Raw genomic sequence first — 25,552 nt, forward strand, 5'->3', positions numbered from 1 at the left:
GGGAAATGCAGATAACTACTGTTGTCGCTACGCTTGATTTTGCTTCAGTCATGAGGTCAGACAAAACGGAAACTTTCACGATGTCTGTTGAATTTACTTGATCATAGCAACGTATATGTCATCATTGAAACCCACACCAAAGTAATCGCACTGATACATGTTACACTATGAATGTATGAAATGACTTTCAGGAAATGACTGAAATATGAGTGTCTGGTTTTCAATACCTGTCTGATACAATTCGGCCAAGTGACGTAATCGATCATCAAACAACACTCATGAATTGCCCCAACTAGTTGTTGACTGTTAATTAGTCTGATCCAGTTACTTTAGCCAATTTTCGCATCCACTGTTACGAAAAATAATCTTCGGCTCAAACTAACAAGAAATCACAAATACCTGAGTGTTGTATTAACAGTGTTGTCTCTCACTTAGATATTTAGTGTTAATAAGTCTCAGCAAGTTACTTTTACAACCACTGTTATAAAAAGTATCTCTTGAAATCACATATTCCTGTTGCATCAAAACTGTATCTCACTTCGTGAATTAGTCCATTAATGGTCAGATGTGCAGCAGTAGTCACAATACTGATGTAATGTGGTTAAAATGCATACAAAATGAGAACATTTAAACATGATAAAAATTTATGTTTGAAAATGCGACTTCAACCCAGAGTGTTACTCGTCGCTATCATCGAGGAAGTTTCTGCATGTCACATCCTCAATCAGATAAGGACTGCAAAGTATCGCAGCACAACATCACAGTCGCACATTCCGATGCCGAACAGTTTTATGCAACACTCAGATTACTTCCTGGTCTCAAGGGCGAGGCTGCAAAAAAACCTCCACAACACGCGAAGTGTTAGCCTCATCTCTCATATTCATGTCTCATATCATGTTTTATGTTTCCCCCCACAATCCATTTTCTTACGATACATCATATCCAGAGGCGCTTGCCCAAGTTCATAACACTTTCTTTAAACAGTATCCTAGCAAGGGGATGTTTTATGCGTTGTGATCCATCCATACAAAGGAATATCCCTCGGCTGTGTATTTGTACATGAGTATGAGTAAAGAAATAACTTATTCAAGGTATTCATTTCCACATGCAAAGGTTAGTAAAATGTTCGCATGGACACATGAAGAAACTAACCATACAAGGCATTGCATTCTGAACCCCCAGCAAACAACATTTCAGCAAAATCCCTATGACGCTCTTTGAAAACTTCGTAGAATAAAGTAAGTTGAAGAAAACTGAAGACATTGTTTCATCGCTTGAATGTTTTACAGGGGAAATGTTAACATGTGTATAATGGCGGAGGGAACTCTATATTTTTACTGTCCACTTTTCTACTGCAGTGTAGCTGCCGCGTTTGACTGCACATTTTGTGTTCGCTGCGTAAATGGTGACAGCTATGTTATGTTTACATACTGTCCTGAATAGCGTTTGTTTGTGTGGTTTGAAATAGCTTTCCAGTTGAACTCCCTCTTTCATTCGTTTCAAGTATGTGCCTTCCTATTCAAGTCGCACTTTGACGCGCGTATAGTCTATTTGAATAGATTGTAATCTGATGTCTTTTAGGCTTACGTTTTTATCATTCTAAATTTGAATTGGACAAAGTCAGATGACAGCGTTTATGTATATCTCTTCCTTGCTTAAATGGTGATGTGATTATTTTCTAGGATTTTAACCTCTTGCATTCGAAACCACGATCTTGGGATCCACGCACGTAAAAGGGACGCACCTCAGCAGGATTTTGTAGGATGAGTGAGTTGGTTTTATCGCCGCTGTGAACAGTATTTCAGTTACATCTTGGCATGCTTGAGCTTTGCTGAGCTTGATATGTCTTTCAGTTAACATGCTATATTCATTTGTCATAATGCATGTCTACATGTGCATATGCATCAAGCTAGAATACATGCAGTGTTACCTAATCCCATTTCAATATTGATGTTATTTTATGTGTATGTGAGCAAGATAAACATCTACGACGCATGAACATTATTTCACTCACACGGTGATTATGTACGCTGGAATTTATGGGTTGCTACATGCTCCTGTTTCAACACTGATGTTTAATCTGGCAAACCAGTTTCAATATACATGTATCAGAGAGATAAGATATCGCTCAATTCACTTCCTTGTTACAAGCGCGGGCCTCCCAGCTCTGACCACAGCAAGCATCGGGTAAGTTTGATCATATCTCTTTATTAATCTTTATGTGTTTGTTTATTTATTTAATGCCTGAAGGTGACCGCCGTAGCCTGTATAGCAATATTATAGGACAACGCCCGCTTACACACAACTCGTGTGTCATTGTTGACTTTAGGATTGAGATGATTGTAATGTTGCCGTGACCACCTGAAAGTTCTAACCTCATTTTATACATGTGTGTTGAGCATGAGGGTTCACGTTGCTATTTTAGTATTTTTAGTATTTGTTTTTTTTAATAATACTCCATCCAAATCTGTACGGGGTATACAGACATGGCCAATGAGGGGATCAAACCTGGGCCAGCGTTTTAACCACAGTAGCTCTATGTTTAATGTAAACTATGTTTAAGTAAAATAAAACCCTGAGTGAAAAAAACACATCAAACTCAAACATACCATTTATTATAACTTGTCTTTAAATCTTGCGTGTTGATTGTCCTGTCAGTTGTGCTGATGTAATAGCGTTTAATGTGACCTCGATGCCTTGGCACATAACAGCTGGCTCTTCTCTTCTCTTCTCTCACCTTGAGTTACTGAAAATCAGATGACAGGCTTAGATAATGGAAACATTTTTAAATAAATTTGAATTAACGATACCAAAATAAACATACGTTATTTAGTTGAGCCTTCAAGAAATCCGCTAAAGCAACTCACAATGACTTTCCTATCATAGATATCCGTATTTGGAGTTGTCATATCACCATGAATCGATGCGTGTGAGGTTAAAAGATACGTTGGATGTCAAATGGTTCTGGTTTATATATTTGGAGAGATCAGTGTTTTAGTGTTAAACATCAAATGGGTAGTTGTGGTACGGCTTTGGGGGCATTCTGGAAGGGTTGTGACTGGTCCACTTCTTTTTAACCTAATGCAGATTTATGTCATAATCACCTTACGAGGAACAATATCTTCAGAGCATGGGATGCTTTACACTCCCAAAACAGTAAGGGATAAGGAGATGATGACAGAACTACAAAGGGATTTAGAATGAGGGTAATAGATGAAAAAGAAAAGGAAGGACCAGACATGATCTTTGGGAGAAAGGTCCGAACTCATGGTGATGTTGTGCTGCTGTAGTCAGTTACGATACGTGTGCACGACCGGCATCGCCTTGAACGATAAGACGTCGACCATTGTGGCGCACAAACGGCACAACTATTGGTAGCTGTATGTAGTTCCGGTAGTATTGTCCAGTGACTCTTGCATGATATGATATACAATAGAGTTCTGAAAGTCATAGTGGTCCCATCTCATATCAATACCCATCCATAAATTAGTCATGCTGCCTTGCGTTGACGTTCGCAAGACCTTCGTTATGTTAAGTCAGAATCATGCCCAGTGGTGAAACAACTATGTTGTTATTCGTTTATATTCGATAACAGACATGTACGTGCGCACACAGCAGCAATTTGGATCAGAGTAACGACTGACGGTCAATTCCCAAGCAAACATACCGCACTTACGCCACATATACCATCACATAGAACTTCACTGCCCAATCACATGTTACACTGACGACATCGAACGCGAGCAGTCGTTGGGGGCCGCCATCGTGAATGGAGTCTTGCTAGAAGAAGATTTCGTTATATTTTTACAAACCAACGTTTAAGATTTCACAGTAAGGACGGTTCCATGCCAGTAATTCAAGAGTGAACCTGAAAACATTACACGAAATCGTCAGCTATTCCTCCAGTTTCTATTATTTGTTAATGGTGGTCAATAGATTACGTCACGATGTGGGGGCGTGGGTAACCCATTAGTTCTAGGCGTCCCAATTCGCTCTGCAGAGCAGCGTCCATCGCACCGAATTTGTTTCAAGGTTTGTCAGCATCATACACGCCATGTTAAAAAGGCGGCGTTAGATCCAACTCACTCACTCACTCACTCAAGAAATGAAACAGTGCAAAGAGAAAGACTCAAGCAAACATTATTTCCAAAAAGACGGTAAACTGTCTGCTCATGTACGTGAAAGAGGTAGCACAGCAGGGGTGGGAGACCGACACAGAAGAGATAGGGGTGTGACCAGGGTTCGGATAAAGACAGAACCTACATGTAAAAGTAATGCTGTGAAACTCGTCGTTTGGAATATATCAGGACTCCTTTCAAAGTTATCTGATTTTGAGTGTAAACCTTAGTGTGAGTTTCGAAAATCACGTGACCATAATTGGTTTGACAGAAACGTGGACCCCGAAACTGAATTTTGATGATACGTTCTGCGAAAATACTAACATTAAAAAAAGGCAGACACGATCGCAAATATTGTAAGACTTTCAGGTCGAATATGAAAAAGGTTCTAATAGATTGAGTTAAAAATTCACGGATCACAGAAAGTGGTGTATATCTGTTACTTGATACCGTTTGTTATACCACTGTGTATATAATTCACCCAGAAGTATCTACATGGTACAGCAGCAATGTTAAATCTGAGAATGGTATATTGCTATTTCCGGATAACTGCTTGACATTCTAGGTGATGTTTTGTGCACATTTCGGTTTGACTTCAATGCATTGACTGGTAAAGAGCCAGATAATGTGGAGGATGATATACTTGAATATCTCCATGACCAGGATACTTCATACTGGGAGTTTCTCTTAGACATATTTTATTTAATTGGTACAGTTCTTCATAATTTTGGAAAATATTTTATTAATTTATGTTCTGTTCTAAATGTACACATGTCCACATGTACACATGGACCTGATTTCGGGAAAGGTGACTTGACATTTGTTGGCAATGCCGGGGCAAGTATTATTGATTACATCATGAGCACCATAGATATATTTTACTTGTGTGAAAATTTTGATATTTTGATATTTGATAAAATGGAACTGTGGTTTGACTGGGAATGTGAATTATTTAAAAAAGGAAAGATGCACTCTTTTAAACCATTTCAGGAAACTAAAGGATAAAGATGCACTTGCTAAATATATACTGATTCGAAAAAAACAAGTATAAAGCTATTTGCAGAATAAAAGGACAGAGGCTATAGGGGATTCAATGTACCAGTATATTCAGTGAGATATTTATTAGCATTATTGGTATTGTAGACGGACACCCTTGATAAGGATTTTGACTACCACTGATGATATTTTTTTCTCCAGGCTCTTATAATGAAAAACTGTATGCTATATTTGTAGACTTCTCTAAAGCATTCGATTAGTGTGTAGGGGCAACTGAGGGTATCTATTTAATTTACATGATGTCAGTAATGAAATGGGAAAATTGTTATGTAGGTTTCATAAGGAAGTCAAATCATGTGTTTATCATGGTGTACACCAAGGATGTGTATTAAGCCCTTTTTTGTTAGTTATTTTCATTAATGAGCTTGGAGCTCCAACCAAAAGAAATTATGATGATGGTATACAATTACAACCTGTAATTATACAAAAAATATTCATATTACTATTTGCAGATGAAAGAATTATGTTCTCAAGTACTGTAAAAGGTACAAACTTGATAAATAAGATCGAACTGCACTGCGATATGTGGAAACTTAATGTTAATTTGGATAGGACAAAAATGGTGTATTCAGCAAAGGAAATACACTGTCAAATAATGAAAAGTGGTACTTTCGGGGGCATTTACTTCAAACTGAAACCTCTTATAAATCGCTTGGTGCGATACTTTCAAGTTAATTATCATGGAACAAACGTAGGTGTAATGCAGCCATCCAAGCTAAAAAGATAAAATTGGGAATATAAATTTCTACTTTATAAATGTGGGTATGGCTATATTTGGGACAACCAATGTTTCTTTGAGAATCATTCTATGTTTATATCGAAACTAAGACAGTCATTTTTTACATGTACTGTCAAACATTGAGATCTGTTCTAGATATATTCTAGTAAATGTGAATATTATAGATGTTTTAAAAAGCAAATACAGAAAATTATTTAACTGATATAAATATAAAAAAATGCATATATCTTTGGCACAATTTAGATCCATGTTAATGGTTTAAGTTGTATGTTGTAAATAAAAAATATATTGAACAAAAACACTATGAAATATATCTCTATTAATATACCATGCCATATTAAGAAATGAATCCTTGTAAAAATCTTAACCAGTTCCACATTGTCATGCGTTCTGCACTATGGATCTGTCGGCACACAGTTATACATGAATAAACAGAATTGAAAAGGTTACACACGATTTCTGTTGATGTATAGAGATTACCATACAAGTGTCTGTCAGATACCATTTATTTTACGAGTTGTTTAAAGACGTATTTAAAGAGCAAAAGCGATTTAGATCCGCTTTCAAACGAGTAGGTATATTGAGATTACTACACACGTGTGCTTTCGCTCGTTAGAGGTTTTGAAATAAACTCGTTGTAAGATAAATGGTATCTGACAGGCATGAGTGCAGTAATCTGTTTTTTACACACCCTACAATTTCACCTTTTTAGCATCGAATCAATGCATTTTGTCCATTCTCATGATCACAGTGGCGCATTAATACATAATACAACGGTCAGCCTTGACATCACCCGACGTACCGCTTACCACTCCTTAATGATGTGACTCTACACGAAAAGGTTTCTGTATATCTGTGGATTATCAAGGCGATGATGATAATGCAACTAGATAAGATCAATGCACCCGCTGGCTGCCGAGTTGTGTAAGAAACCCAGATGTGTGGGGTGACCTTGGATCGTGCATGCAGCAAGCATGTTTGACACACGTTATGTTATTGTTGTGGAACGTTAGCTCGTCTGTTCTTACCCCCACTACAAATCCATGTCAACAGTCACAATCTTATATGATAACAATGAAGAACATGTACTTACTCGGACACGGACTTCCGTAGGGTGATTCTGTGCTTAATGTGAAATAATTGTAAGAAATCAGTTGCCAAGATAATGGTTGACGTACTTTTGTAATTAGTCCTTTGTGTCAGCGCTATTCCAGCAAACTAATGGCTACGAATATGTTTAAAATCTAAGTAAACTGGGTAAACTATTTTGTGGTTGAGACGAAATGGTGCTTTACTGTCATTTTAATTTCTCCTGAGTGTTTTATATGAATCACATTTTTACAGCCATTAACGCCTGCAGTTATCAATGTTCCAATACGTCACAAGTATGCTGCAACTGTGAGATCTTTAAAAAGGTCCTCATTTTGCGATGTTCCTTTCATTCAGTTTCATTCAAGCTTTGGTCAGGTCGACTGGCGTTGTTAATAAAATATTAGAGATTTCATCTTTCAAACAATTCAATATATCAAAATATGTATTTCCTTCTTGATAACTCACTTTCATTGCATTGTGTTGAGTCACCGTGGTGCGTGCAATACTTGTGACAAGGCAACAGGAAAATAAACAAATAACTATACGTACGTCAATCAAATAGTTATCATGTGTTTCTACATTTGATATTTTAACAATGTTCTATTTCTAAACTGATACCATACTGGAAAACAGGTTTAACATTATCGACAGTCGTATGCTCAAGAGGCATACAATTTTATACAACACTCTCATTATCCAGCTTTTTATGACACATTATATCAAGAGGTGCTTTGCCCATGTCAATAACACCTAACAGTATCCTAGCATTAGGGTGATTTATGCGTTGTGATTTATCCATAGAAAGGAATATCCCTCGGCTATGTATTTGTCCAAGAGCAGAGTAATGAAATAACGCGCAGTTTTTCAAGTTATTTATTTCACATGCAAAGGTTAGTCAAGTGTTCATTTTGACAAACGCGGAAACGTATGACACAATTCTTTAAATGATGTAGCCCTGATCAAACAACAATTAAAGTCGTATGAAGTATATTGAAGAGACCTCAAGTTTTATATATTGTTACACCGCTTGAGAGTTTGTTCCTTGAGTGTACGGGGTAAATGTTAAAATGTTTATGATGATAGAAGGAAACGTATATCCTTAATGTACACTTTGCTACTGTAGTGTATGTGCGCGTTTTACTTTGCATGTCCTGTTCGTGACTGGTGACAGCCATTTTATATGTCATGGCTGTCCTGAATAGCGTTGGTTTAACACGGCATAGCATTCCATTTGAACTCCCTCCTTTCAAGTATTTGCCTTCCTGTTCAAGTTGCGCATTGACACGTGTAAAGTCTATTCAACTATACTGCTTTCTGATGCCTTTTAGTCTTACGTTTTTATCATTCTAAATTTGAATTGGACAAAGTAAGATAGCATTGTTTTTGTATATCTCTTCATTACTCAAATGCTGATATGACGTTTTCTCGGATTTGCACTTTGTATTCGAAATCAGGCTCTTGGGGTCCACGCACGTCTAAGGGACAAAACTCAGCATGTTTTGGAACCTTAGGGTGAGTGAATGTGTTTTATTGTCGCAGTGATGAGTATTGAACTCACTCTTACATACTTTCAAAGCACGCGAGCAGGGGTATTGTGTTGACACAACCAGGACGAATCTTGGATTCGAATCCACGAACAATGGTTTCTGGCACATTGGTTTGCGGCCCTTTTGACGACGTCTATAGTCTAATATAATCTAAATACCTCCCAGAAAGTTCCATGCTTGATTAATCTATAACTGTTCTAGAAGATTACAGATGACACTTGACCCCTAAAATCATCTTAATATAGTAACTTCCAATCCATTCCCGACAACTACTTATTGTTCAAATACAATCTTCTGAACTTCTGCTGAATCTTAACAGAAACAATGCAATATAATTAAAACATTGTTCAAATATACATCACACTGCCATATACCAGTATCCAAATGAACAGGTTTACAGTGTATGTTAGTGAGGTCGGCTCTCACGTTGCGTCTCAAATGATTTATGGACTGATAAGTTTTAAAAACGGATTAAGTTGGTAGTTGTTTGACAAACTAATGTTTTTGTAATATTTGCGAGGGAAGTCGAAAAGTTGACAAGGAAGTGAGATAAGCGTTATCTGCATAAGTATTAAACACACATAAACATGTAATTTGAACTACCACCCAGAACAGAAGCTTATCGCATGATACTTCTGTCATTAACTGGAACATCAACTTAAAACATACATACGTTTAGTGCTTCAAAGATCGAGGCAACTTTACATGAGCGGGAACAGCATTTTTAATTGTTAACTCATTTTATCAACAAACGAATATATGATAGGTTTTGTTCGTATGTGATTACGGGGCAATTTTTATCTTGTGCTGACTTTTTCTGGTTTTATTGAGCTGAACTAACTAGCTAGGGTTTTTCATACTTCGTTTTTCTTGTACTCCGTGGATAACCAATTTTCCGGCGATTGTCTGGTTTAGGTCAAATACCTATTTACTATTGGGAGTCAAGTTACTCTTTTGATCAAGTACATTTTTAATGAGTGTGCATCAAGATACTGTATGTCAAGTACCTTATATTTTGGGGAAATTAAAAAATTCCTTGCCCAGTCAAAGTGACTCTGGAGCACAGCTCCATGACAATGATACAAGGCCTAAATGCTGTTACCCTGATGAAGCATCAATTAAAGTCATATGACGCTTTTTGAAACATTCATAGAAAATATATGTTGAAAAAACCTGAAATTAAAAAAAATAAAATATTGTTGCACCGCATGAGTGTTTTTTCCTGTGGTGTACGGTGTAAATGTTAAAATGTTGCCATGACAGAAGGAAACTAAATGTACGCTTTGCTACTGTAGTGTATGTACCGCATTCAATTTGCATGTCGTGTTAGCTGCGTGAATGGTGACAGCTAGTTTAGGTGTCACTGCTGTCCTGAATAGCGTTTTTTTTGTAAAGCCAGATATAGCTTTCCAGTTGAAGCCCCTTTCACATCATTTGCATAATACGTGTGGACCTGTTGATAATATCGTGACAGGATTTCAAGTATCCACCTTCCTACTTCAGTTGCACATTACTACATGCATAGTTCATTCAAATGCATTTTAGGCTTATCATTCCAAATATGAATAGGACAAAGTCAGATAACATTGTGTATATCTCTTCCTTGCTAAAATGCTAGTATTACATTTTCCTCGGATTTGCTCCTTTCATTCGAAACCACGATCTTTGGATCCCTGCACGCCTGAGGGACGTTCCTCGGCAGGTGTTTGTAACTTTAGGGTGAGTGAGTTTGTTTTTCGCCGCATTGAACAGTTTTTAAGTTTATCATGGCATGCCATCTTGATGGGTGAGGAAACCGAATTGATGTAGGTGTTAGAGGTTACCACTTTTGTAAGGCAGACGAGCGAGGGTATTGTGTTGACACAATCAGGGCGAATCTGGGATTGGAACCCACGAGCATTGGTTTCTGGCACACTGACGGTGTCTATAGTCTATTATAGTCTAAATACCTTCTAGAAAGTTCCGTACCATGCTGGATTAGTCTATGGCTGTTCTAAAAGATTCCAGACGACTCTTGACCCTGAAAGCATCTAAATAAAGTAACTTCCACTCCACTGCTTACATTCCTGACAACTACTTATTGTTGAAGTACAATGTTCTGAACTTCTACTGAATCTTAACAGAAACAATGCAATACAATTACAATATTGTTTAACTATACGTTACCGCATCCAAATGAACACATATAAGTTAGTGAGGTCGGCTCTCACGTTGCGTTTCAAATGGTTATGGAAAGTTGTTTGACAAAGGTAAGTTTATGGTTATGGATAGTTGTTTGACAAAGGTAAGTTTTTAACTGGTATATTTTGGAAGTAAAAACGTTGACGAGGAAGTAGAATAAGCGTTATCGACGTGAGTATTAAACACACATAAACATGTCAATTTACCTACCACCCATAACAGAAGCTTCTCGCACGGTGTTTCCGTAATCAACTGGAACTGACAGCTTTAAACATACATATGTAAGTGTTATGAAGATCCAGGAAACTAAAGATGGGATGGAAAAACATTTTAAATTAACTCATTTTATCTACAAAAACAAATATATGTTTGTAAGAATGATGATATCAATGACATACCTTTCTCATACAAACATGCTTTTCATTGTGTATAAGTCCGTGAGTGTGGTTTTATGTTGTTTCCAGCCGTTTCACGGTGGGGGACAATAGAAATGGGATTCATTCATTGTACCCATGTGAGGAATCGAACCCGAAACCGGGTCTTCGGCTTGACGAACAAACGCTTAAACCGCTAGGCTACTCGACCGTCCCTTGTGTTATGAAGAACTATGCCACTTTACATGAGTGTCTACCTGTTGGAAGAAAATGTTTAATTCCAGATGTGAAGATGAACATGTAAAGATTGGGACACTGAATGAAAGAAAAAAATTAGTTCAAACTTTATAAACCGGCTGTTACTTAGCCTACTCGCGAAGATGACGTGATGTATTGTCCATGAAAACACACATTTCAAAGAAGAGTTTATAACTGGAGTTATTGTAGAAGTGTTGTTTCATTCTTGTTTTGGATGTAATTAATTTTGGGATGTATTTCTCTCCATCGGCTGTATGAGGTATACATCATTGAAGCTACTAAACAAAACTACTCTTATGATGATTATATGTAACTCAGTTTATAACAGAAGCTCTGGCCTTCTCACAAGCTACAAGGTATTACTAGAGTTTCTATTTGTAAGCTTAGAACCTACAGGCAATTTGAGGCGTAAAATGTTGTTGAATACTATGTTCTTAATGTAAAATATAGGGACCACCGTCGACTTTTAGCTTTGTTTTGATGCAGATCTTTACATCTTGCCATAGAAACTGGACGCTTTAACAAACCACCAACCCCTCTTCTAGATAGAATGTGCCCACATAAAATGTACAAGTCATATAAACATGCACACTTCATAAGATGTATAAACGTAAACAATGATTTAATTTATAAACATTTTGTTAATATTATCATGTATAATTATGTTTCGTACAGGATGCGAACAGCATCCTTCTTATGTTTTATACACACATGAATGTATTGTTTTATTGTGTCTCAAAAACCTTATGGCTGGGCCTTACTTACACATTATATATCAAGTTTTTGTATATACACAGTCAATGTAATGTGTGAACCCTGAATAAACTATTTCTGTGTATGTGAAACTTTACAACACAGTAGCAACATTTACACCATACAGTTTATATGCGTTAGAACATGCATTGTTACCTTTTTCCACTCTAATGTAATCATTCAATATTCTTCCTTGTTACAAGAGCGATCCTCCCAGGTCTGATCGTAGCAAGCTAGGTGTAAGTCTGATCATATCTATGTCAGTTTTCCTCTGAAACCAGCTTATTGCGTTTGTTTGTGATAACGCCGCACAGGCAATATCTCAGACAGCTAGGGACGAGAACAAAATAAACATACATATTATTTTGACGTAACATGTCTTGTGAACCAAATGTTGTACATTCATGGTTATTCTGTACATACTAGACCTGTGAAGTTCCGGGTTAGAGTGGTCTTCAGCAACCCCTCCTTTTCGTAAGAGGCGAATAACGGGATCAGTTGGTCTTGCTCAGTGAGTTGCATGTCACTGTATCCCAATTTATGTTCTAATTCACTATTTTCAAACGAACATAAAACATTGACGATGACAACATACTCCACTCATGGGCAACGCCTACCGCTGGTGACAGGCTAGCGGGTTTATTTACAGAATCATACATGAAGACACGCGACTGTAATGTTTTATTCAAGGTCAAACAATTCCGAATTCTGCACTATCCTTCTAAAATGATGCTTGAACTATTAATAATATGAAATATTACTGCGAAATGTTCTTTTTGTAAATATAAAGATAACTTATCTGGACGTGTATCTTCTGTGTATCCAAATCCATGTCCCGACTCCTGAATCACCTCTCTGTGGGATCACTCACTGAAGGAAAGCAACACCCTTCTCCGTGCTAAACAGCATTCATGCACTACGGCAATTTTCCAAACGGTTTTACCTACCATTCGGCACCAATGCAATAACAGGCGGTCCAACACAGACGAGTAGTACACCAAAATACTGATTATCTTTATATGTATATGTTTAAGAGAGACAAAGACAGCTCGCCAGTGTGACGCGACGGCCTCGAGTGGTGTCTCATTCACCTTGCCCTCTCCGCTGCACCATAGCCACGTGACACAACCACTTTCACGTGTACAACCTTCGTCTTCAAATTACATTCGTTACCGTATTAACCCCATATTAATTACATTTCGTAGAACGATGCTCGTGAGGTCAATCACTGATTTGTCTGGTCATGACTCGATTATTTATGGACCGCCGTCATATAGCTTGAATAGTGCTGTGCTGCGTTTGAATAACAAAAAAAAAAACATCTTAGAAAGATTTATATTGTGAAGGGAATTGTTCTAAAATAGTCCTCCAAACCCCCCAAGGATCTGGACTGTGTAAGCGAAGACGTCACTTAATTTCTCGGGATATGTCACCTTCTATGTTAGCTTTTGTTTAGTATTGATATTGTTTATATCCTAAACAGCGCCAATGTGCGCCAATGCCGCCTCACAGTGTAGACCATCTGTGACACATGATCATAGCGATATCACGTGGGGAAACGAACCTGGGTCAATGCTTTTTTCAGGTGAACTTTTGACTTGCCTTTGCATGTGTGTGTGACAGGAGCAACCAGTCGGTCAGGGAATTTTAATTGGCATGTGCTATGTAGTGGAGCATACAAAAAATGTCAGTTTCAAAATCTAGTTTGGAAAATCCGCTAATGCAACTTTTATATCACTATAACTTATATAACTATTCATTCCTGAAAATGGAAATGCCATGCCATCCGAAAAGGTGTGAGCAGCGAGGTTAGCTGATTTGTTGGATGTCACATAGTTCATGCTTCATATTCATGGGGGATGAGTGTTTGATGTTAAACGTCAACTGCTAAGCGAATGGGCCTCTTCAGAGGGTTTTATATGCGTACCGCAAACTCCTTTTAATCATCTTTATTGATGAAAATATCTTCAGCATATGGGAAAGTGTACTTTAGTCTTAATCCGTGTGAGATCTTAAATATATTTTTTATGAAATGGTAGGTACATAATGTTAAATAGTGATTCAATAACATATATAACGTTAACTAAGTATAACAGTTGAACAGTGGACCGAGGTGTCTGTAAGCAGACAGCACGTGTTAGTTTTGACATGGCATGAGTACAGTTGTTTCCAGCCAGCGTAGCGTATTTATTCAACAAGAATGGGTGTTTATGAGAACCGTCGATATGCTGACAATGAAGTAAGATAAACGTTTACCAGTATACAATGTACAATGTACATTTGAGTTCCTTCTGACACAGGTTTGTATAGACCCTGCCCCTACATTTTCTCAAACCTGTTTTACCATCCTTGCCAACACTACAATTATGTATACAATGTTTAGGAATCTGAATCACTGATATTTTGTAGGGGGCCGCAATGAGATTACAAGTTGAACTTATTTAATCATCGTTTTCTCAGAAACCATAAGGCACAGAGAGCTGATACTTTAGGAAGATGGATTGGAGAAAAAACTGTGTTGATTTCTTTCACAAATTGGACAACAAATATTCAGTTGTGTAAAATGTTCAAGCATCATAAGCTCACAAACGTAAATGCTCTTAAAGGTTTCTTCAATAATTTAATAAACCAAGAGGAAGGAGTGTTTATTAATCGATGAACTGAAAAACCTAAACGGGGTGTGTATGTAAAAAGCTTACCTAGACATAGGTATCTTCTCTTATCAACTCTAAAACACCCATATCTTGTCTGTTTCACATCATGATGAAACAGAGAAACAGCCTTCACCATCCAGTGGAAGCAGTCGCCGATGTAGGCAATTATACAAAAGAAAAGTATGAAAAAAGTATAATGACTTGGTAGATATTCGTCTACAGGGGACATTTGAGAAAAGAATTTATTTGTGTGACAGGTCAAGTTAGTCTGAGTACAAAATGCATCCATGCATAGGTCGATGCATTGCAGCAAACTGACATAAACAATAGTGAATGCCCTACAGTAATAGTAATAAACTACAGGCTTACAATCTTACAACGTAGAATTTTGTCAATTCATTTTTTTATGTTAAACAGCAATCTCAAAGTTGCAACAACATTTAATGTAGATCAACCGGCTGTTTACGTGTTAAGTGGTTCTGTTTGGCTAAATTTGGCTGAATTTGTTTTCAGATATCTTCGGACAAGCACATGGACGATGTTTCTGGTATTTGTTCTACTTCTTGTCTCATTGCCTGACTCCTCACAAGGTAGGTCCCTATCTTATTACGAAACTTCTAAGGCATGGGCACTGTGGGGAGTCCCAATCAAGCTAGGTCTACAGTTCCTTATACTTGTCGCACGAGCCAACAAAGGGGCATCGTGGAAGCTACGGGACTTGGCAGGTGGCCAGGTGGCTTGGGTCACTGTCATGCTGTCAGGCAACAGTTGGCCTGCTTCATACCCGATTATACTCCGTCACGATGTAACACTGTTCACTCAAACGTCCCCTCGCTCAAACATTCACTCTAAGGCACATCTTTACAGTGTGTACTTTTCAATGGAATTCCGGTCCTAAGACATAGTGAATACAGTCTTATATTAATGTTAAGTTACATACATCAAATTGAAGTAACTTGATGATAAAGAAACTGTGCATTGTGTTGTTAAATAATTTATGAAATTATGATACCGTGTCTAGGTGAGGAGTGTATGTTGCTGTATAACTATATCACAGGTGTACAAAAAGGAGATTTTAGGGAAAAGTTAAACAAGTGACATATTTGGATATAAGATACTTATATTCATTCTGTTTGTTTCTACAGAAGATTGTCACTGTCAGAATGGATGCACAAGTTTCCCTGGTTCTCCTTGCCAAGGAACATCGTGCCAAACAGGCTGGTTTGGGAGTTACTGCCAAAAGCGTGAGTAAAAGTACCATAAAAATGTTTTGATTTGGAAGGCTGTATGCAAACATCCAGTAATGAAAATTCTGACAATACTTAACATATGCAATTATTTTATTATGGAATATTTTGGAAATATAAATTACTCAAATTATAATATGAGACAATAATTATGTACATGTATACACGACTATGCTTGTCGTGGTCAGGGGGTGGTCAGGTTCACTGATTTTGTTGATGCATGTCATCGTTTCCAAATTTGCTTGGATCGATGCTCATGATGTCAATCAATGGATTGTCTGGTCCAGACTCGTTTATTTGCAGACCGCCGTCATATAGCTGGACTATTGGTGAGCGTGGCGTATGAAATTATACAAATTATGTATGCAACAAAATAGTAATTTGTAGGCACCTCATATTTGTGAATATCCAAATAACAACAACATAACTACCTGTACCTAATAACTTGTGAATTTTCATAATTTGTCATCAGATATATATATATATATATATATATATATATATATATATATATAGGTCGAGTGGTTAACAACTAGCCAGTCAGAGGTTACATGCAAATTGCAATCATTTCCTTGAACTGGTTTAAACACGAGAACTTCAACAAATGTCGAAGTATCAGTTTGCAGAAAATGCACGAAATGTCCACAATGAGATTGTCTACGTTGTGAAACTGACAGTACAGTAACAAACCTGTCAGGCATAGGTATTTGTATGCTTTGTACTTATTTACTCCGACGATGTTACATTGTCTTCGTTTTCATTTTGAGCTATACTTTTTACTAAACTAAACTAAGTTTAATTGCATAATGTGTTTTCAGAATTCTAAGTGCGGGTTTTGCTAGATTGATAGTGCCACTGAGTTCGACTGTGTTTTGATATTTTATATATTTCGTTAAAGGCAACATAGCACGTGGACAATCGACATGGCAGAGCAGCATATTGCAAGGACATGGTTATGCTTCATCAGACAAGGCTGTCGATGGCAATACTGACCAAACGTTTGAGGATAAAAGTTGTACGCACACAGACGACAAGACGTCTAGTGGAGCAGATTGGCTTGTTAACTTCACTACCACTTTGGAGATTAGACGGATGAGAATATATCTTCGTAATGGCTGTGAGTGACATATGTCTACTCCATGAAAAGGGAGGCATCCGTGTACCGTTCGTTGCGTCCTTTAGGCATGGCAGGATCCTAAGCCCCCATCCCCGAATTTTACACAATTGGTCGCTTTCTTAAGAGATTTCATTGTTTGTTGTTGAACACCCTACTCAGCAATACTATATGGCGACAGTCTGTAAATAGTCTAGTGTCGACCAAACAAATACATTAATTGACATCATGAGCATCGATCTTCGCAATTCGGATGTGATGACATGCATCAAGCAAGTCAGCTTTGATGCCACAAACTATATACATACATTTGATATAAAGTCAATTCTTATGTAACCCAAGGGATGTCTTGAAAATATATCACATCACACTATTGCTCACAATGTTCTACAAATTGTGCTTGTTTTTCTAAATTCAACTTGTTCAGACGCCATAGATCGACAATTATCAACATCAAAAGGATAAATTCAAACATGCATTCTTGCTGCTACACATGCCACCAGGCCCTAATCGGCGTTACACATTATACCTATATACATCTGGTATCATCACATAACGTTTGTTGTTCACAGATACTGACCGCAACGTGGGCCTTCAGGTGAAGGTTGGTGACCAGCTGTGTTACACATTGTCTGAAGACAACAGACAACAAACTGTTTTAAATATTACATGTGGCGAAGCTTTGAATGGTTCATCTGTTACAATAAGTGTCGATGGACCCTACCTGACATTATGTGAGGTGCAGATATTCCGTGAGTAGTCATGCAGACATCTTATTTTACTTATTAGCAGTACATATTATTATTTTATATCATTAAATAAAAACATTGGAATATAAACACGAACATAGGATATGATAACGAGAGCTGTCTTTAAATAATAACATTAAAAGTAACAGATAGAGGTTTAATGACAGTATTGTATCGGTGTATAAATGGACAGAACAAAGAACGAGGCGAAGAAACCGTTCCATTTATAAGGTTATGTCACACCTCCCCCATATATCTCAAAGCACAGCCAAATACGCGGCTTCCATGAGTAGCACATGGGCTTCTGTAGTGAACAGTTTGCTCTTTTCACTTTCAACTACTGGTCCAAAAGTCCAACGCCCAAGCTTCTGAGTACATGCAGCCCCAACAGCACTGACGTATAAAGTGTATTAGTTGGAGTACATAATCAGGATATATTTATTCTACATAGGTCCCAAATGACAAACGTCTATTGGATCAGATTCATTAGGTGTTCTCTGATTTGCATCTCATAGTATGTGTACTTGTAGAATGCAGTGATGGATGGTTTGGAGATGACTGTGACAAGCAGTGTCAGTGTCAGAATACAGCTGAAGTATGTGACAAGGAGACTGGCAACTGTAGGAATGGATGTGCTGCGGGGAAACACGGACCAGGGTGTCAGCAAGGTATGACAGAATGTGATATTAGGAAATCGTCCATCTGGTAGATTTTCTCACTTAAAGTTAGGTATAAACGTAATTCTAAATTAAGTTGTATTAAACACACATTGTCTGTACAGTAAAAACGTTTTGTGATTGTGATTTTTCAAATGACAATAGTGAAACACAGCTAAAAACATATAATGTCCTTGTGTGTGTATTGTATATTGTAGAATGCAACAATGGTTTGTTTGGATCTGACTGTAACAAACAGTGCCAGTGTCTAACTGCCTCTGAAGCGTGTAACAAGGAGACTGGCCACTGTAGTAGTGGATGTTCTGCTGGGAAACAAGGTCCAGGATGCCAGCAAGGTTTGACAAAAGTCTCTTTGTACCAGTTGTATATCTGTAACAATCTGATGAAAGGAAATCCATTCACAAGCAGTGCCAACTGATGCCATCATAGTGAATTTTACACTCGGTAATTGTTAAACACATTAATTTCGCACTTAATGGCTTATGTAAATGTTGTCATCAATTCAAGTTTTCCTTCTTAAAACAGAGAGTATAAAGTCAAGACGTGTTTATCTACTTATCCGTACAGATTGTGGCCAATATCATTATGGTATTCAGTGTTCCTCTACGTGTGGTCAGTGTAGCGGGTCGTCGGACTGTAAGAAGGATGATGGAACCTGCACACAAGGATGTCAACAGGGTTACAGTCCCCCTTTCTGTAAAAGTGAGACGTTATTTTATATAAAGTCGGTATAATGCAATGGACTCTGCTTTTAGATGAAATTTGTTATGATTTTGGAGTGGGTGAGTTAAAGTTTAACGTCACATTGGCAATATGTCAGCCATATCGTGACGAGACGTTATGATTGTGGAAACAAATGTTGTCGCTTCTATTAACAACGTTTGGAATGCCCGGTGTCTTCTGTCACGCTGTGGGTTTAAATACGATGTGTAACACCTAGCTAGTGTCATACTTACTATAACTTTAGAAGATCCGTCAGTGTTGTATTTTAATAAATATCTATCTCTATTGTAAGGGCTCATGTAAAACACTAGTGTGATGATCTCTAAGGCAATGACATTTCATGTCAACAACTATTACGCATGTGTAAATGTATTTGGTAGCTGCTGACCGTTGTAGAGAAATATGGGACATTCTGTTTGAAGTCGAATTGCATATACCCCAACAAGAAATGATGAGATTAAAAAGGAAGATCATATAAGCATAGACTTTCCTTTCTTTTTTCTAATTCCAAATCGCACTGTGTGGCGATGTCTTTTCACAAACCTGATTTTTTTTATCACTAGAACGGAAGTGATGTCATTTGAATGGAATTACGTATATGTTCGAAAGTTGTGAGAATAGTTTTCCCTCAAGTTATCTCTTTTGTCGAACATGTAATCATGTGCGAAAATGTTTCTTGACATTTGATATTAGAATTAGACATGTAATTCTGGGTGTCACACACACTCTCTCTCTCTTTACATATGATTGTTCTGAAATTGTAGTTATGTAAATTTCACAATACATTGTGCCTTATATTTATTTCTTAGTTATAACATTACCTAAATGTTTTATTGTTACCTTAGTCTTAACACAATGATTGGTTTGAATTCATATTACTGTAAACTTACCCAAATCAGTGTGCATGTCATTTGTTTATTTCGTTGTCCACTGCATCAAGGTAGCTACATCTTACATTTTGATTATTATCACAATCTAATTAAAAATCTACAAAATGTATTTGTAAGATACGGACTCCAGTAACACCTGCTCTGATGTTGCTGCACTGGTTACCACTCAAAACCAGAATTGAATTCAAAATTCTAAGCCTGGCCTACAAATGCTACATGGTAACAGCCCCATTATATCTTCACAAACTACTGCCTAAATACATCCCTTCAAGATCTCGTCGTTCTCAGAATAACCACCTGTTACAAGTCCAGGAAATCCGTCTCAAAACCTTTGGTCAGAGATCTTTTCAGTGCTGTGCTTCCTCGTTATGGAACAAACAACCATCTGGTCTTCAGCGGTCACCATCGCTTTCATCCTTTGAGGCTCATCTGAAAACATACCTTTACAGACAACACTATCAACTCTACTCCCCTTTCATTATCATTACATGCTAAAACTATGTAGCGAAACACAGCATTAACTTGATGAATGAAATATGGCGCATTATGAATGGACTTATAATTATTATTATTATATATATTGACGTGAACACCCCTGGGCCATCTGTAAATATTATCATTCTTTCTCAATCCAGACCAATCCGTATAGTTTAGCAGAGAATCTACCAGATATTGTTTAGTACTTACAATTAGGCGCAAGACAGTGAGACAATCCACGCTTCATGCAAAGTGTTTCTTATATGTCTTGTATATCTTTTTATAACGAATCTAGGTTTGATCTTATGTTAGAGAAATGTATTTACACCATAATTGTCTTTACAGTGTCTTTTGGAACATTGTAGAGATTATAAAGTCGTATAAGATGTCCAAGCTGCTTTCAAGAAGGCAATTAAAAAGGCAGTTAAAATCTACATCAGTCAAGCAACTGTGAGAAGAAGCGATTATAAGTAGTGAAGTTTTACAGTTGAAGTTATACCAGTTCCAAGAGAGTGACTGCACATTGATCTGTAATCCCCATTCGTGAATCAGTCCATACTTCATTCCACCTTTTATACATGTAACTTGTTACAAAACAACATCACCATGAAAGATTTTAATCTGACATTCAACTTATAATCCAATGTCAAGCATTGTCTTACGATACATATTTTGTTGAGAAAATAATATGTTGTATTTTGTCATTGAAGCGGTTTAAAAAATAAACCTATCCTGAGATGTGGTAATTTCATTCTTTCAAGGCAAGGCTTTAAGATAATCTTCGTCCTTTCAGTGTGTGCAGTTCACTTCTATGGACCGCCCTGCCAAGGATGTGGACACTGTAAGGACGATTCCCCATGTTCTGTGCTAAATGGGGCATGCCCGACTGGTTGTAAACCTGGATATGAACCTCTACTGTGTAACACAGGTGATATATCTTATTTAATCTGGAGTCATAATATTAACACATAGTGATTAGATTATACATGGAAATAAATACATTATATTAATACATATATAAATACACAATGTCAGTTCCAATTTGTACTTGATACACACTAAACACTATCAATCAAGCCACCGAACCTGACCTAGCGATCCATTAAGTCGCCTTTAAATATCTTAAAAGACATTGTGGTTCTATCATTGTTCATGAAACCATTGCACCTGTAATGAACGCACTTATGTTTAACATTGTTTTATGGGAAATATTCCACAATGCATAAATGAAATATGCCGAGAAAGTATACATTTAAAGTGACAATGATACCCGTTATAAATACATCACCATCGAATAACCATTTCTTGTTTGTTTCATTTTAGCCAACATCAAACACGGGTGTGTGCTTTCTTTGCACGGCAGTATATTTTTTAATTACATCAATTGTTTCAATAGCCTGTATCGCCGGGAGGTATGGGGAAGACTGTCTTCATACTTGCGGTCACTGTCAGATCAACGGCTCATGTGATACCCAGACTGGACGCTGTGAAAGCAATTGCCAACCAGGATATATAGGACCACTATGCATACAAGGTGATCAGAAGTTACTTGTTTGTAGTTTGGTAAAGGGTGAATATCTTTGTGTTTTACTTCTCCTATGCACTGATATAATGTATAAACATATAGCTTAAATATATTTAATGCCACGTATAAATCTACAGTATGCATGTTTTCAGAATGTGCTGACTACACATACGGTATCAACTGTTCCGGTGTCTGCAGCTGCCTGAACCAGTCTGAGGTGTGTGATAAAGTCACAGGTGAATGTAGAACGGGGCATCAATCGACGACAATAGCAGCAGTAAAAGCACCAGAAGCACAGCAGGGTCAAGGACATGAGGGTAACTATATAGCTAGTAGATTAGTTTCAGTTACATGTAGATCCTGACCGCTAAGGTTGTGCGTGCTTCGGTGCGCACGCATTTGTGTGTGTGAGTCTGCGTATGTATGTGTGTGTGTGCGTGTACCTGTGCGTGTGCGTGTGCGTGTCTTGGATTCGTGGCAAGCAGTGGAAGGGTTCGCACATAGGTCATGCACTGAGTAGGTTTCATTTTCTTTGGTTTATAAACGGCCTCATTCCATTACCTTACTCCATTTCTTACATCATGTTACTTGAATATTTCAGATATCCGCCTCATTGTTGTCAGTTGCCTTCTGGCCATTTCGTGTGTGTATGCAGTAATAACAACTGCAAATAACTACAGGTAATACATGGAATCCAATACAACGAACATGTGTATATCACCAAACCTAACTGTTTCAACACCTATTGAAGGAACATATTTAAAAAGTAAACTTTAAGTTAATGTTTCCGATGCTGTTGTTCATAAGTTACTTAATCCTAAATTTCAGAATTAGACGCAGCATGAAGATACTCAAAGCTGAACAAATGCAAAAGTACTCAACTCTGCAGGTCCGTGGGGAATCGTCTGTTTATGATGTCATTGCTGAGACGAACGTGTATGCAAATGAGTCCATACAGGACCAAGATCCGAATGAAAATTGACAAAGATACATGCGTTCATATAAACACAGTATTTAGACACCTTGGCTTAACATCAGACGTACTTCACCTTAAACTCTGCAAAATTTCCGAATTAGAGTTTCAAAGGACAGTCTTTATTGCCTGTTTAAGACATTCATGCACATAACTGAAATAACTGAACAAGCAGTGAAGAATGTGTGATCTTTTACTCAAACAAACAGTGACATTCTGTGTCATTGGTTTGCGTGACGAGCTTCAGATCGAGGGGCCGCCCCCTTGTATTTTTAATTGCAGTGATTCAGTTTATTATGTTGATACCGGATTCTCCGGCTGAATCGATGTGTGTGTCCCGGTTAACATATCCAAGGGACGTAACTCTGTATATCTTATGTATAAACGCACATGGTGCGGATACTGCGAGCGGCGCGTTTCTTTGTATGCGGTATATAAAGAGTTATTGAAATACTAGGGTTTGTTAACACCATTGATGATCTAATTAAAAGTCCGTTGTGTTCATTGAAATTCCCGCATTCCGATTAGCTAAATTGGTCACGTGTTATTGCATTTATGGTGCGATACTGCGAGCGGCCCGTTTCTTTGTAAGTGTTATATAGAAAGTGATTGAAATACTGGGGTTTGTTAACACCAATATTGATCTAATGAAATGTCCGTTGTGTTCATTGAAATTCCTGCATTCCGATTAGCTGAATTGGTCACGTGTTATTGCATTCATTTCCCAATGAATGTAAAAATTAAGCCACGCCCACTTTTATCACTTCAGTCGGTGAATCCCAATATCACAGTCGAGGGAATTCCCTTCCTGCTTACATGTATCGTCATGCGCAGGAAATTTAGCGAAATTCATGCATATTCATTTTCCAAGCTGACCTACGCGGATTCAAAAAGTTTGCACATCGGTTTTTCGATTCATATATACTAAAAGTCAATCTTAGATTTAACTATTGATATATGAATGAAATGAAAGCATTTGCTGTATACTGTGCTGGCGGGGAAAGGTAATTGTTAAAAAAAACTAATTTTATTCTGAAATTGAATAATGCATCTTTCAATGTATATGCGAGAAGACATCTCCTCGACTTTAAGGTCGTGATTCACCTTTTGCACGTACATGTACATCTTCATGTAAGACGCACAATTTGATGTGCGTGTGTTTGATACAGGCATGATACTCACACACGTTTGGTTTTTTTTATGTGTACAAAACGGACTGGTTGTTTTGCTATCAGGTGCTCATAAAATACACATTTGTTATACGCAAACTTTGGTGAGGTGGGCTGATGTTTTATTTATATATTTGGCATTTAACTTTCATATCATATAATGACACCAAATCTGTATTTCCTTCTGGACAACTCCCCTTTATTACATTCGTGCTGAGTCACCATGTTGAACTTGTTGTGACAGTAATAATACATATTGAGTACCTGAATATGTTCCAGTCAGAGTAATTTATGTGTTTCTTTCAATATTTGATACTGTAACAATTGTTATATATCAGTGTATTTTATTGTTAAACAATTATTGTAACTGTATTACATTGTTTTGGTTGAGATTCTGTACTTGCAATGTACTTGGACAATGATTAGTTATCAGGAATGTAGTACTATTTAATGTAAGCAGTGATGAGGAAGTTACTATATTTAGATGTGAGTGTCATGTGTTAACTTCCGGAATAGCATTGATGTATGTCAAGCCTCACAGAAACACGTGGAATATTCTGTGTGGAAAGTTCTGGAAGCTAGTTGGACTCCATAAGTTGAGTGGACGCGTGACTGTCTCATCTCATTACACATTTCCTCACATCATATTACACCAAGACCAGCTTTCATGTAAAGATCACCCCAGTTTCCCTGCCTGGGCACTTTCACGGGAACTTGGCCATTGTTTCTGCTGAGTGAATATATACTATTATCACTAACTTTTGCTATTTTGCTTTTGTATTTAATACTGACCACTGCTATCATATTATATATTGACACTGAATATTGTACTACAACTCTTTTGTGTACTGCCATTGTAATTGCTATGCAGTAATTTGTATTGATTTGTAAACCAAGCCAATTTTGTAATACAATTATTGATTATATACCCTTTGTTGGTTGTTGGTTGGTTTTACACTAAATTCTTTTACGTACAGACTCCTTGGATAACATATCGTTTCAGTTTGGGACACGTAACACAATGTCAAATTTCGAGACAGATACAAGCTAGGAATAAAAAGCGACAAAATTAATAAACATATGATAAAACCAAAGTCCATTGGACGATTCCAACTATGTCATAAGCATGTGTTTATGAGTCACTATCGAGTAGTAATGTTCACGAAAATGGGAGCGTTTTCTGCCCCACAGATGACACCCATCGTAAACACATGTAAAGGCTAGTCAATAGTGAAC

General features: G+C 37.4%; 3 protein-coding genes across 3 annotated transcripts in view; all 3 read left to right on the top strand.

The window, feature by feature from the left end:
• LOC124131181 overlaps positions 1-25,552 on the top strand; it is a 344,512-nt gene that overhangs the window by 280,541 nt on the left and 38,419 nt on the right. The window lies entirely within an intron of this gene.
• Positions 1-25,552, top strand: part of LOC124131236 (receptor-type tyrosine-protein phosphatase T-like) — a 236,164-nt gene that overhangs the window by 3,655 nt on the left and 206,957 nt on the right. The gene's annotated exons all lie outside the window — the stretch shown is intronic.
• On the top strand, positions 1,686-25,157 carry LOC125379150 (multiple epidermal growth factor-like domains protein 10). Its single transcript, XM_048395190.1, has 13 exons — positions 1,686-2,187; positions 15,286-15,362; positions 15,918-16,016; positions 16,918-17,136; positions 17,706-17,885; positions 18,413-18,550; positions 18,757-18,894; positions 19,127-19,261; positions 21,443-21,577; positions 22,046-22,183; positions 22,327-22,491; positions 22,776-22,854; positions 23,003-25,157. The coding sequence occupies exons 1-13, from the start codon at positions 2,024-2,026 to the stop codon at positions 23,154-23,156; spliced, it is 1,821 nt and encodes a 606-aa protein (XP_048251147.1). The 5' UTR covers positions 1,686-2,023; the 3' UTR covers positions 23,157-25,157.

Source organism: Haliotis rufescens, unplaced genomic scaffold (assembly GCF_023055435.1).
Source record: "Haliotis rufescens isolate VD_foot unplaced genomic scaffold, xgHalRufe1.0.p SCAF_14, whole genome shotgun sequence".
Lineage (NCBI taxonomy): Eukaryota > Metazoa > Mollusca > Gastropoda > Lepetellida > Haliotidae > Haliotis > Haliotis rufescens.